At 46.1% G+C, this 13,363-nt stretch overlaps 2 protein-coding genes across 4 annotated transcripts in view; one reads left to right on the plus strand and one right to left on the minus strand.

The window, feature by feature from the left end:
• Nucleotides 1–4,010, minus strand: part of NMT1 (N-myristoyltransferase 1) — a 28,968-nt gene extending 24,958 nt beyond the window's left edge. The window contains exon 1 of the mRNA XM_004684074.2: nucleotides 3,835–4,010. Coding sequence (XP_004684131.1) covers nucleotides 3,835–3,965 — 131 coding nt within the window. The 5' untranslated portion in view covers nucleotides 3,966–4,010. The remainder of the gene's footprint in view (nucleotides 1–3,834) is intronic.
• Nucleotides 4,011–4,253: 243 nt separating this feature from the next.
• DCAKD (dephospho-CoA kinase domain containing) overlaps nucleotides 4,254–13,363 on the plus strand; it is a 24,000-nt gene continuing 14,890 nt past the window's right edge. The window contains exon 1 of one of the 3 annotated variants that reach the window (XM_004684931.2): nucleotides 4,254–4,417. The gene's annotated coding sequence lies outside the window, so the exon portion shown is untranslated. Of the gene's footprint in view, nucleotides 4,418–11,001; nucleotides 11,075–13,056; nucleotides 13,086–13,363 lie in introns of those variants that run through there. The other 2 variants (XM_012725977.1, XM_012725978.1) reach the window with 2 other exon arrangements.

Raw genomic sequence — 13,363 nt, forward strand, 5'->3', positions numbered from 1 at the left:
TCATTCTTGTTAATACTTGTTGGAAAGTTTTTCACTAAAGCAAACAAGCAAATTAAATCATAGAAGAATCATGAAGTGCAGGGGGAGTAGCATAAAGATGGTCTTAGTCTGATGGATGCTCAGGGTGACATGTCAGAAAAGTAATTGGGGGGAACTGCTACCTCTTTCCTCCACTTTTTTTTAAAGATTTTGATTTATTTTTGCATAGAAGATATAGGGTGCCAGCCAGAGGTGGGGTGTGTGAACAGATTCACCAGAGACAAAGTGGGGAGCAGAACAGGCAGATTCCATTCAGTGGACTTTATTTTTTTATTTATTTTTAAAGATTTATTTATTTATTCATACAGAACTGGGGCACAGGCCAGAGATGGGGAGGGTGAGAGGATTCACCATGAACAGAGTGGGGAGCAGAACAGGCAGATCAGCGAAGTACACTGCCCAGGGGAGCAGTGGGCGGGTCAGGAGAGGTCTGCCACGCCATGTGGTCACCTCCGGGGCAGGCGGGGATCGAACTCGTGCAGAAGTGGCTTTAGTTTCTCAGTGCAGTGCATCAACCCGCTGCACCACCAGGGAGGGCCCAGACTTTATTTTTTTTTTAAGATTTATTTATTTATTCATACAGAACTGGGGCACAGGCCAGAGATGGGGAGAGTGAGAGGATTCACCATGAACAGAGTGGGGAGCAGAACAGGCAGATCAGCGAAGTACACTGCCCAGGGGAGCAGTGGGCGGGTCAGGAGAGGTCTGCATGCCATGTGGTCACCTCCGGGGCAGGCAGGCATCGAACTCATGCTGCAGTGGCTTTAGCTTCTTAGTACTGTGCTTTAACCTGCTACGCCACCAGGGTAGGCCCTGAGTGGGCTTTTTATAAAAAGAGCTGATAGTAAGACTATAGACAGATACATAATGTATACACACACAAGTGCATGTGTGTTTATATGTATATATGAAGTTTATGCTCACTAGATATTATGGAATAAATGCATGACTAGAGAAGGCAAGAATATTACACACAAAGGACGAAAGAAATGCACACAACTTCATTTTCTTTTACTTCAGAGCGTGAACGTGGCTATTTTCACAGGTATAACGCACAATCGCACAATAAGTCCATTCTGAGAAAGGCTGAAGGGAACAAACTTAGTTTAGCCTGAGCTATAGTAACTGTTGTGTACTGTACTTCAGCATCATTAACATTAGTGGATACTCTACTTCAGTTTTTCTACCACTTCTGAAAACATTTTAAACAATATTAAGACAAGAAAAATCGGAAGCAGTCCCCCCCCCCACAAAAAAGCGGTAAGCACAACTGACGGATCCTTCTTCTACCTTTTTTTTTTTAAGATTTATTTTATTTATAAATAAATCTTAAAAAAAAAACTGGAGTGTAGGCCAGAATTATTGTGGGGGTGGGAGAGACTGGGGGGAAGGGTGAGAGGATTTACCAGAGACAGTGAGGAACAGAACTGGCCAATCCACTGAAACACACTGCTGAGGGGAGCAACAGGTGGGAGAGGAGAGATCTGCCATGCCATGTGGGTCACCTCCCTGGCTGGGAATCGAACTCGTGCTGCAGCGGCTATAGATAGCTTCATAGTGCTGAGACTCAACTCCTTGTGCCACCAGGGAGGTCCCCCTTTTTCTATTTCTGTGGGTATTCCATAAAAATTGTAATTACAGTGAGACTTACTTGGGAGAGAAGGAAGAGAGCACGTGAGAAAAAATGGAACATCCTTCCCCTGAGTGAAGAGAAGGGAAATTCTTCTAACACTGTGCTTTGAATTTTGACATTTGCCATTTATTTCCCCAGCAACCACTAAGCCCCAGGCAGGGCTAGACTAGACACAAAAGTTCTTATTGTTAGGATAAAAACTACAAAACATATACTATGTGATAAGAGTGGAGGGCAAATGGGTGAGGACAGGGAAGATTTGAAGAAAAGAGGAAGAATAGTGCACTCCAGATGTTTTTCCTCCAAGTAAAAGTTAAATAACTTCCCAAATCATAGGACTAATAAGTATCAGAACCAGGCTTTGAACCCAGCTTTGACTGACTCCAAAATCTACATTTTCCCCACTGTGACACTCAGCTTCTCCCCAAAGCTGTTTCCTTTGACAATTAATGGGAAAATGTTGACTTCATCTCAGATTCTAAGTGACAGAATTAGATTCTGTTCTCCAAGCTGGGTCCTCTATTTTTCACCTTCAAACTCATTTACACAGACTTCTAGATTCAGGATGCTAATAATTCATTTGTTCACCTAGATCATAGCTATTTGCAAAAACAACAACAAAACACCTCCAAAAGTTTTTGGGTTTTCCCATAACTAAAACAGAGCTTTCTGCCAAACTGTTTTTGCAAAGCGATTAATAGATAATGGAGGAAAAAACCAATTAAGGCGCTATAGACAGTAATGAGGAACATTTGAGCAGAATGAAAGAAAAGCAACCACACAGAGCAAAGAAAAAGCTGCACTTTCACTTCTGAAATGACTTTCAACTTCAACAATTCTCATCTAAGACAGGGAACTCTACTTAGAAAGGCTGCACTTTCCCTTCTTACTGTTCCTATTTTCTTTTTCTTAGCTCCTGTAATCTTAGGAATCTCTAAGTGCAAGATGAGGTGTTCACTACATTAGAACTATGTGCAAAATAAAAACCAGGCTTACTTTCTTTCCATCTACATTCTTGCTATTTTTAACGCTGGTGAAGAACTTAACGGTTAAAACTTTTAACTGAAGAAATCATCACAAACAGAGTTAGAAACCACTTAAGTCATTGCTTTGTTCTCTCATTTCTACAAGATAGCAGAATTTTTTTTAAAAAAGGTTTATCCAAAGACTTCAACCTTTACTTCCAGGGCTCTTGCCAAAATAAGAGGATGGCTACGAAAATCAGACAATTACAGACTCATTTAAAATAGTCTCAAGATTTTCCATTAAAAGCATATATGTAAATACAGATAAACAGGGAGAGTAAACTTCAGTTCCAGTTACTGTAACAAGGTGAAGAAAGAGGAATGATAGGGGGTGGCTTAAAAGTGAAGTTACTTGGGAAAAGAATTCACTCAATCACTGATGCATTTCTTCTTCCAGAGGAACAAATAGTTACTTGTATCAAGACTCTAATGAGTTCCAGTAGTGAATACAGAAGGAGTTGCAGTATTATAAACCCACGTCCAAACATTATTCCAAGAAACACCACTCAACTTCTTGAAGCTTGAGGAGACTTAGCAAAGTTAACAAAGATGCTGGAATTACATGTTCGGGAAACTTATGGATTATGTGGAGCAACGGAAACCATGTACACGGTATACATCAAAACCTCATACAGTAATTACGTGGAGTTTATAAGGTGAGCTTACATTTTGGGATTCTTTGGTAGTGATATTTTACAGCATAATTATGGTTTGTGTAGCCTGATTAATTTCCTTGTTGAAGATGAGCTGCAGCGATTATTCGTTTATTGCTAATCACGATGTTACACACCTCTGCGAGTTAACATCCCTTCTGCACTGAACAGCTAACAATTGGTTCGTGTGGTGCCATCTAAAACTACCGTCTCCTCGGACGCGCCTGAAGCACATGAGTAGAATATTACACAGAAGAACTTTTATATAATAAAAGTATTGAATGTCTCCCGGCCATTAATAAACTGAGCACCCACCCCTGATAAATGACAAAGACAGCAACCAATCGACAGGCAGGATCCCAAGGTCTCAGCCAATAAGAGTACGGGGGTGGGGTTACACTAAGCTCCCGGTGACTTCCCCGCACCCCCAAAGACCCAGGTTGTGGGAGACTGGACGGGAAATGGACTCCGAGGACATCGTTACCCCCGGTTGTAGCTGTTGTCCGCCTCGTTCTCGCAGTCGCTGCAGTGCTCATGGCCGTTTCCATTCCCTTCCATCATCTGCGGCAGCGGAGGTGCCGGCGACTTCACTGCTGTCTCACTCTCGTCCGCCATCTTGAGTTGCGAGAGCCGGCCTCCGAGCCTCGCTACATGGGGGCTTCCTATTGGACGAGGGAAACTTGCGCTAGAGTCTGGGTTTCGTAGTTTTTATGGCCAAAGGAGCGGCACCTAGGAGCGGCTCGTTCCCGGGAACCCGGAACAAGATGGACTACCATACCCAGAAATCATGAGGCGGGGCTGTCCGGGGCGGGGGCCAGCGCTACCCGGAAGACCGGGGCGGTTCGGCAGCGCTTTGGGAAATGAAGGACCGCAAGGTTGGTCCGGCCGACCCTCTAAGGCCCGGGCGGCCGCAGGGCATGTTGGGAATTGTAGTCCGTCGTGCTGGTTTAGGATTTTGGACGTGGGCGCTCCAAAATCCAAGGTTTAACCTCAGCCTGCCCTGACTAGTGCCCGGGCCTGCAGGTGAGCCGTTATTGGCTGCCGTTAAGGACCGTTACCATTCCCGGGTGAGTAAGAGGGCCTTGCGGCCCGCCGGTGCGACCCACTGGGGCCCCGAATGCGTCGGGCCTTCTCGGAGGGATTCTTCCTGCCAGAAGCCAGATTATCTCCTGACCGCCTTCCTTAATTCGGGACTCTGGGCGACTCGTGGTCGTCGATAGTTCAGGGCTTCAAACGAAGCGGTAGATCGTGGTGTGCAGAACTCTTTATTCTGCACTGGGGGGGGACCTCGCTGCTCAATCAGGCCTTGCCACTAATTGGTCCCCGGGTGCTCGTCTCCACTAAGCTCTCCTGCACACAGTGCCCTCCCGTTCTCCACAGAAACCCTCCACAACTACTTTTCAATAAGCATTTATACGCCAGGCACCGTAGTAAGGCTTCTCAAACACTCATTTAATCCCCTCAGCCTATAGGTGTACTTTTTCACAGTTGAGAAATGTGGCCCAGGTAGGTTAGTAAGTTGCAGTCACGTAGCTGTTAAGTGGCAACTAGCTGATAAGTGGCAACGTCAGTGTATAGATATAAAAGCCCCCGGGCCCTCCCTGGTGGAGCAGCAGATTAAAGCACAGCACTAAGAAGCTTAAGCCACTTCCGCATGAGTTCGATTCCCGCCTGCCCGCCCCAGGAGCTCCACATGGCACAGCAGACCTCTCCTGACCCGCCCGCTGCTCCCCTCAGCAGTGTACTTCTACTTTGTTGATCTGCCTTTTCTGCTCCCCACTCTGTCTCTGGTGAATCCTCTCACCCTCCGCATCTCTGGCCTGTACCCCAGTTCTGTATGAATAAATAAATCTTAAAAAAAAAAAATAGCCCCATTGACTCATACATTTACCCAAGGGAATCAATGGTTGGAAGTAATTGGGATACCTTAGATCTATTTTTAGCCTTGCCTGAATGCTTCAGCCCCTTGGGTCTCATCTCTGTGGTTGAGTAATCTCACCTTAGTCTTGAGAGTGCCCCTCAAGACTTGGTTCCCGTTCTTAGAGATTTCCCATTCCGTTTGGAATTGGTGGTTGGTGAGGGGAGGACAAATTCACATCATGGGAGAGCTCCATGTCCAAAAAGGGAAACTTTCAACGAGAAGAGGAAAAAACACTTTGCACCTGACCCAGGGAAACAACAGAACAAGACTAACTAGAATCAACTCTTCCATTTTATATCATTGCCAAGAACGAAAGTAAATATGACCCTTAACAGCAGATAACCCCCAACCATTTATATTTGATTTTGGAAGAGAGTCAAAGTCAAACTCAAGCTGAGAGCTGTCACCCACAGGCCTCTCTCCAGGGTCAAGGCTGCTGTGGACACAGTGTGGTATAGATACAGCCTCAGGACAAGGGGAGGAGATCAGATATGTGAATAACCAAAGTCTTACACATGTAAAACTGTAACTGGGTGGTCCCTAGGAGAAGGGAAGTTCCAGGTTCCCTGCCCCACCCAGAAGGAGGGTGGAACTGAGCAGAGAAAAAGACAGATGGAGAAGGAGACCTAAGGAAGCCACATGGAGCAGCAAACATGTGATGAAGAAACCGGGCTTGTTTCCTGACCCTGGACTGGTTAAGGCAGATGTGGGTGAGATACCTGTAGGGAGGTGACAATGGCAGTGTTTATATTGATTTTGATTTTGCTTTTTTCCTCTCAGATTTGTCTGGCCATTTCTGACCCTTTTCCATGGGTCCCGGCCAGAAGGTGCTTTAGTCTTGTGGCAGGCTTTCAGGCCTTGCTTTGGGCCAATCCCTTTTGGGTTGACTTTTGCCACGAGGGGATGGGTAACTTCAGGTGTTTGATTTAGAAGTTACATTCTTTGTGTTCCATATTGTATATTCACTGTATTAAAGTCACTTTTCATTAAAGCGTTATATGTTTTGTCTTGTTGCGGCGGATGGCAGAACCCACTTAGAGCAGGCAGGTTTTGAGGCCTCGGGTGCCTCTCTCTGAATTGAGGTGCCCTATAACAAAACTTTTCCAAATCTTTCACCTATTGTTCATGTAACTTTGTAAAGTAGGTTGGGAAGGGGTCTTGAAGAAAATTGCACTGAAAAAAAAAATCACCTTGATACATAGTTGCAGAGCTTGGACTGGAAACCACATGTGGTATGCTAACTCCCAGTACTGTATTTTCTTTTGTCACAGATATGCAGCGGTTGTGTAAAAGTTAATGAAACATGACTAAGGAAGAGTGGTTATAGGAATGTTTAAGACTCTCTGCCTTGTATTTTATTGCAAACTGAACAGTTTTGCTCTGCGGATGTCTTTCTGGAAGGTAGGCAGGCAGTATGACTGTCCCAACCAGGCTCAGAATGTATGTGCAAGTCCAAAGTTCTGGAATCCAGCATCCCTGCAAATTTTGGGTCAAAAGAGACGCGAGAAGCACTTATTCTTGCTCTCAGGATTTTCCAAGTTGTAGTCCTTACATTTTCTGGGATCCATGATTTTCTTATAATAAAATTAAAATGTTATATTTTTAAAAAGAAATGGAATATATGTGACACTTTTTAAAAATGACCCTTGTTACCGAATATTGCCTAAATATGTGATTTTAGTCACATTGGGACGGATTGAGCATCCAAAGTAGTGCAATGTTGTTCCCTAAACTGGGTCTAAGTTAATAAAATAACTGGCTCTTTGCTTGGGGTTCAAGAGCTCTGCTATTTCTTCTTCTCTACTGTCCCATTACAGACTTCTGCTTCTGACAGTCCTCACTGGTAGAAAGTTGGCCACATTCTGCCATATGGAGTTATGTAGCAACTCATCATTCTGTGTGCTTCTAGAGAGTTGTTACATATTCTACAGCTAATGTGTAGTTTCCTAAAATTCTTTTTTCCAAGGTGAACATTCCCAGCTTTTTGAGTGCCTCATCACACTAGAATTGCAGGATTTTCCCATTTAGCCCTGCTGGCTCTTCCTACCCACCCATTTTGGCAGCTAAGTACAGTATAGCAAGGCCAGATGGTGGCTGAGGGGTGTGCCTGTGAAGCTCTGTGGGTCCCAGAATCCACGCCTACGTCGGTACCCACATTATCCTCCCACAGCTGTTACTGGAGATAGTAGGATGTAGTGGTTAAGAAAACAGACTCCAGGGTCATACTCCCAGATTCTGAATCCTGCCTCTGCCTAGCGAGTGACCTTAGGCAAGTCACTGACCCTCTCTGAGTCTCATCTGTAAAATGAGGCAATGCTTACAAATTTTGGACAAAGATACCACCAGCACCCTGGTGGGCCTAGGGAAGAATTTCTCTCTGAAGGACTAGTGAGCTGAATTTTGATGCACGGGAAAGGGAGTTCCTCTTAAGCAGCTTCCTGTTTCTCCTAGAGCTCACCTTTAGGTGAGCTTAAGATGGCCCCTTGACACATGGGTTTGGAGCACAGGGACTCAGCCTTCTGGTTGGTGTGCCCGGCATCCTCTGCCCAGTGTCATTTCGGTAGCACCTGCTGAAGTTGAAAAACTATGGAGATGACTGGCATGGACCTGGTCAAGGTGACATGCAAATCCGTGGAGCATTAAGTGGTAACAAGTGATGAAGAGGATGTAGAGAAAGGAACCTTTGTGCACTATTGGGGGTGAAGTAAATTGGTACAGTCTCTATGGAAAACCAGCAATCGCTGCCCAGAAGCCAAGTTCAAGCTGATACTGAAGTTGGGAGAACCCAGTGTACGCCAGTATCAAAAAGGACTGACTGGGTATGATGAAATGGCCAGATAAGTAGTGAATCTGGCCACAAAAAACAAGTGATTCTTGTTTTTTCATTGCAAAACAGGGCTAAAACCTCACCTCCTTCATTTTGCAGAGTCAAACAAGGCAGTTGATGGTGGGGCCCAAACAAGATAGTGTGAGCAATAAAGCACCGATACAAAAGGTCACTCAAGTCTACGTTCCTGTCACTGCTCTTTGCTTGTAATATTTGCATACCCTAGAGATCTTGTAATATTTCCATACCCTAGGACCTTCTTGCTCACTACTCACTCACTCACTCATACATTAAGCAAGCCAAAAACTGTATTTAAAGGTCCACTTTGTGTTGCCCTCTGTATAGAGGGGAGGGAAAAACAATCTGTTCTTTGCCCTCATAGAACATAGGCTCTCCTGGGAGAAAATGGTTCCAAGCTGAACAACCACACAAACAAAAATAAAATGGCATTTGTGACTCTATCTCAGGAGGGAGTGGAGAGGACTCCCAGAAACTTTATTGGGGGATCCAGGCCTTAAGCTGCCCCTAAAACAAAGTTCAAAGTCTGTTTTCTCTAGGAAGTCTTTTCTAGCAATGCTGTCCCAGAGAGCTATGACCTGCCCTCCCCAGATTCACTACTTATCTGGCCATTTCATCATACCCAGTCAGTCCTTTTTGATACTGGAGTACACTGGGTTCTCCCAACTTCAGTATCAGCTTGAACTTGGCTTCTGGGCAGCGATTGCTGGTTTTCCATAGAGACTGTACCAATTTACTTCACCCCCAATAGTGCACAAAGGTTCCTTTCTCTACATCCTCTTCATCACTTGTTACCACTTAATGCTCCACGGATTTGCATGTCACCTTGACCAGGTCCATGCCAGTCATCTCCATAGTTTTTCAACTTCAGCAGGTGCTACCGAAATGACACTGGGCAGAGGATGCCGGGCACACCAACCAGAAGGCTGAGTCCCTGTGCTCCAAACCCATGTGTCAAGGGCCATCGAATCAAGGGGTCAGTGATTTGTTCAAAGTGTCACAGCTATTGAGTTTGGGCTCAGACTTGGTGTTTTAACACAGAATCTGGTATAATAACAAAATTACCTTACTCCTTTGCCTTTCCCCAGGGGGGGAGCACGTGGTGAGACATGTGTCTGGACCAGTGATTTGGGGGCAAGTCACAGAAGTCCTGAAGTGTCAGGCTTAGGAGCTTGGGCTTCCTGCTGATGTCACCCTATGGGAAGTGGCTCTTTTTTTCCCCTTGAGCTGTATAATAAAGGATAAATATTAATGGTATTTGTGAAGTATATTGTGAATTTAATTGCATATTAATATTTATTTTAAATAAACATACACAAAATAAATTTAATTTTCAGTACCTAGAATCAAAGACCCAGGAGTCAAAGGAGTCATCTGTTGGACTCAGAGGATTGTTCCTCAAACACAACTTGAAGCAGCACTGTGTTGTAGGGTCATGCCAGAAGCTGAGGACACAGAGGCAGATCATTGCCAGGGCAAAGTAAGATTATGTGAGCAGCTAGAGTGTGCTTAAAGTTTATGGCTGTCCTGATGATGGAGAATTTGTGTTTGAACTGAAGACACTCTTAATACTGCCATTTAAAACTGTAAAGGTCAAGCTTTAGTTCTGAGTAAGTGCCTTTGTTGAAGCCCCTAAAGCAGCCCTTCAGGCTTTTCTCTGGGATTGCCCTGGAGCAGAGATGCAGCTGCTGTTGACAGACTGGGCCACAAGGAAGCCTACCTAGAAGACAGGGCCCCCTGTCTAGAACAATCTGCTACTATGGGGAAGCACAGGCATGTTCCTATCCCTGTCCCTGCCTCGGTCAGGGTGCTGATGAGATTCTGGGTATCCCTCTGGTGAGTCAGGAGTAGGGGGAACCTCAAACCTAGGTTATCTGTAATTTGTTCAGTCCATGGAGGGGCTGGACCATTAGAACTCTATGAAATAAGAATTACTTCTACAAATTCCCTTGAATTAGGACCAGAGATATTTTCTAAGGAAGAACTTGCCAGTATTGAAAACTGTCTCAAAAGCCGCTGAGTTTCCTGGCCTACCCATGGCCAGGTAGACAGCAGTGGCGATGAAGAGGGGAGTTAAACACTGGAAGGGTGTTTGGACCAAATGCAGTCAGTACTGTTGATATACAGGAGAAAGGTTTCAGGGACTGGAGTAATCAGAGAAAGATGTCAAATTACTTCATTCTTTGATGTATTGGATCTCTATTCTCTGGGCACTGTTCTAGGCAACTAGGAATCTTAATGGTGAAATAATAAGCAAGATTTGACCTTAAAGGAAGCAGAGATACGTTAGAGAGAGGGAAAGGAGAAGAGAGGGAAAGGAGACGGGTAGGTTTTAATGAAGGACCATCTACTATGCTTTTATTTATTTCCAATTCTTTCAACAAGTGGCATTTTTATGGGAAGACAGGGTGAGAGGCTAAGTTATTTGCTAGGCTTTCGAACAGAAATTAGATTCTGCAGCTAATTGACTTTCTAAGAGAGGACTTTGACTTTCTAAGAGAGGGCAAATTGATTTACCTCTAAATATCAGTTTCCTCTTGTGTAAAATGGGCGTGGTGACTGTATCCACCTCAAGGACTGAGGGTTCAATGTGGTAATGCCTACAGAGTGCTCTTGGGACCTGGTAATACAATAGTTCAGTTAACTGCCGTAGCTTGCTATCATTTCCATTGCCAGAGACTGCACAGCTAGTGATGGTCAGGTCTGCATTTGAAGCCAGCATAGGAAGATTCTGGTTCTAATTAACCTAACCCGCCTTGGCCCGGGCCCGCCCACCTCGCCCGGGCCCGCCCACCTCGCCCGGGCCCGCCCACCTCGCCCCGGGAACGCCTCTTCCGTTGACTGGACGTCCGGTCAGCGTGCGCGGTAGCTGGAGGCCCCGCCTGCCTGCCCGTAGCCACTCAGTAAGCGCCTCTGAGATTGGGCGAGCGGAGGCGGCCTCGTCGGGTCAGAGGCCCGGTACGTAGCGCGCCACGCGGGCGGCGAGAGCCGCCTGCCCGGGGAGGGGGTGGGTCGGGTGGTGGTGCTCCGGGGCCACTCAGTGCTCGGCGTCGTCCGGGCGCCCGATCCCGTGGCCTGAGTCCGCTGTGTCCGAGCCGCCGCCTGACTGCGGACGCGCCAGAGGTGCGCCAGTCGTGCTGCGGGGTGGTGGGGAGAGTAGAGTGCGCGCCTTTTTCCCACCCTCGGTTGCAGTATATTGAGCGCGAACTGTCGCGTTCCGGGTCAGACGCCTGTACATCTTGCCCTTTAATCTTGACCGCAACCTGCGAGCAAGGTGTTATTTCCCTTGCTTGGCGGGAAAGGGTCACGGCTAGAAGGCGGCGGAAATTGGGTTCGAACCTGGGTTCCGGTTAAAGCCAGTAGGTTACAGGACTTTGTGATCAAATCTGAGCTTGACTTTTGGATCCAGCCTCTGCCACTTCCAGTTGTTGACCTTGGCTACCTTCCCGACCCTCAGTGTGCGCATCTGAAGAGTATGGGTCACACTGGGTGGATGGGATGTGCCTTGCTGGGTAGCTGCCGTTTTGCCGAGCGATCATGTCTACTTTTTAGACCTGGCTTCCTTCCCTCTTCGTGGGGTTGTAAGTTTTAGCGAAGACTACCCCTCCCCAGCCGGCCCTGGAAGGATGGGCAGCAGTGGGCGTTCCCACTCACTCACCGATGACGAGGGCGGCCTTTCAGCTGTCCACATGGAGGCCTTGATACCTTGGCGTGGAGTTTGCTTATGAAGTTTTGAAAGACTTTTCTTCCCTTCACTCCCTTAGGGAAATTAACAGTGGGATGTAATTTGAAACCGAGACAAAGTGGAAGCTTTTGAATATGAGGGAGGTGGATGCTCAGTGCAGACCGAACCCTGGGGAAATAGGTGAAATGCTACAGTAGCTGTTGTCTGAAATAAAAGTCTCAGTGATTGAGGCTATTAGATAACAAAAGTGAAGATCCAACTTGGAAACAGTGTGGCAGATTTTACTCTTGAGAACTGCTCTGACAATCCCAAATTGAATTCAGTTTATGTCCCTTGTTACAGAGTAGCTGACCTGCAGAAAAAGAAGGGAACAGGGAGTTACTCACTTTAAAAATGTAGTTATTCTTGACAGGGGGTTTCTGTTTTCATTGCAGTTTAGATCTTTTTATTTCCCAAGTTATCTTGACCTAGAGAAATGTGGATCCCGTCTATGCGCTAAGAAGGCCAAATGCTGGTCTTTAATAATTTCCTGACTTCTACAGAATGCTGTGGAGAGACAAAGGCTAGGGGTCCATTGTTTAAAGCTTTGGGTAGCTCCTTGGTTTTTGGTGACTTTAGGGATGGGTGTAAGGATGGTTTTCCCACAGGCAACAGATTCCTGCATGGGCTGCTTCACAACTAAGTTAAGCCCATGCAGATGATTTTGCTCCCTTGCCTGCTAGAGCAAGAAGGTGTGGAGGAAGGGGGTGTGGGAGTATCCCAGAAGTTCACAGTATGTTCTCTTGGCTGATGAATAATAGAGAGTGAACAGGCCAGTTGGGGTGTTGTATTTTTCATATAGCTAGGCCCTAACTCCACAAGATAGATCTTCAGGTTTTAGGGAGCACCAAATCTGTCTTTCTGGGTAATGTTTCAGAGGGTCAGAACCTCTCTGAAGATTAGGGCTGATAGCTGAATCCAGGCAAGCCCGGAGTTTAGCTTTATTTTGAAAACTACCCACTGGCACATTTTTAGATATTTAAAAATTTCTCTCTGAAAGCTTTATAGTTGCAGAGGGTTATTATTTCTGGTTAATTGTAAGTATTAACCTTTTTTAAAACAGCACTATGAGTGCCCTCCCTGGTGGAATAACAGTTTAAAGCACAGCACTACGAAGCTAGCTGCAGCCACTTTAGCACAAGTTCTATCCCCAGCCAGGGAGGTGACCCATGTGGCACAGCAGACCTCTCCTGTTTCCCCGCTGGCCCCATCAGTCTGCCTGCTCTGCACTCCACTCTGTCTCTGGTGAGTCCTCTTACCGCTTCTGTACCTCTGGTCTCTCCAGTTCTGTATGCATATATAAATATTTAAAAAAAAAAAAACAGCACTAGTGGCCCTCCCTGGTGGCGCAGCGGGTTAAAGCGCTGCACTAAGAAGCTTAAGCCACTTCCACATGAGTTCGATTCCTGCCTGCCCCGGAGGAGATCCACATGGCGTGGCAGACTCCTGACCCGCCTGCTGCTCCCCTCAGCAGTGTACTTCGTTGATCTGCCTGTTCTGCTCCCTGCTCTGTCTCTGGTGAA

Source organism: Condylura cristata, unplaced genomic scaffold, assembly GCF_000260355.1.
Source record: "Condylura cristata isolate star-nosed mole 26May11 unplaced genomic scaffold, ConCri1.0 scaffold00017, whole genome shotgun sequence".
Classification (NCBI taxonomy): domain Eukaryota; kingdom Metazoa; phylum Chordata; class Mammalia; order Eulipotyphla; family Talpidae; genus Condylura; species Condylura cristata.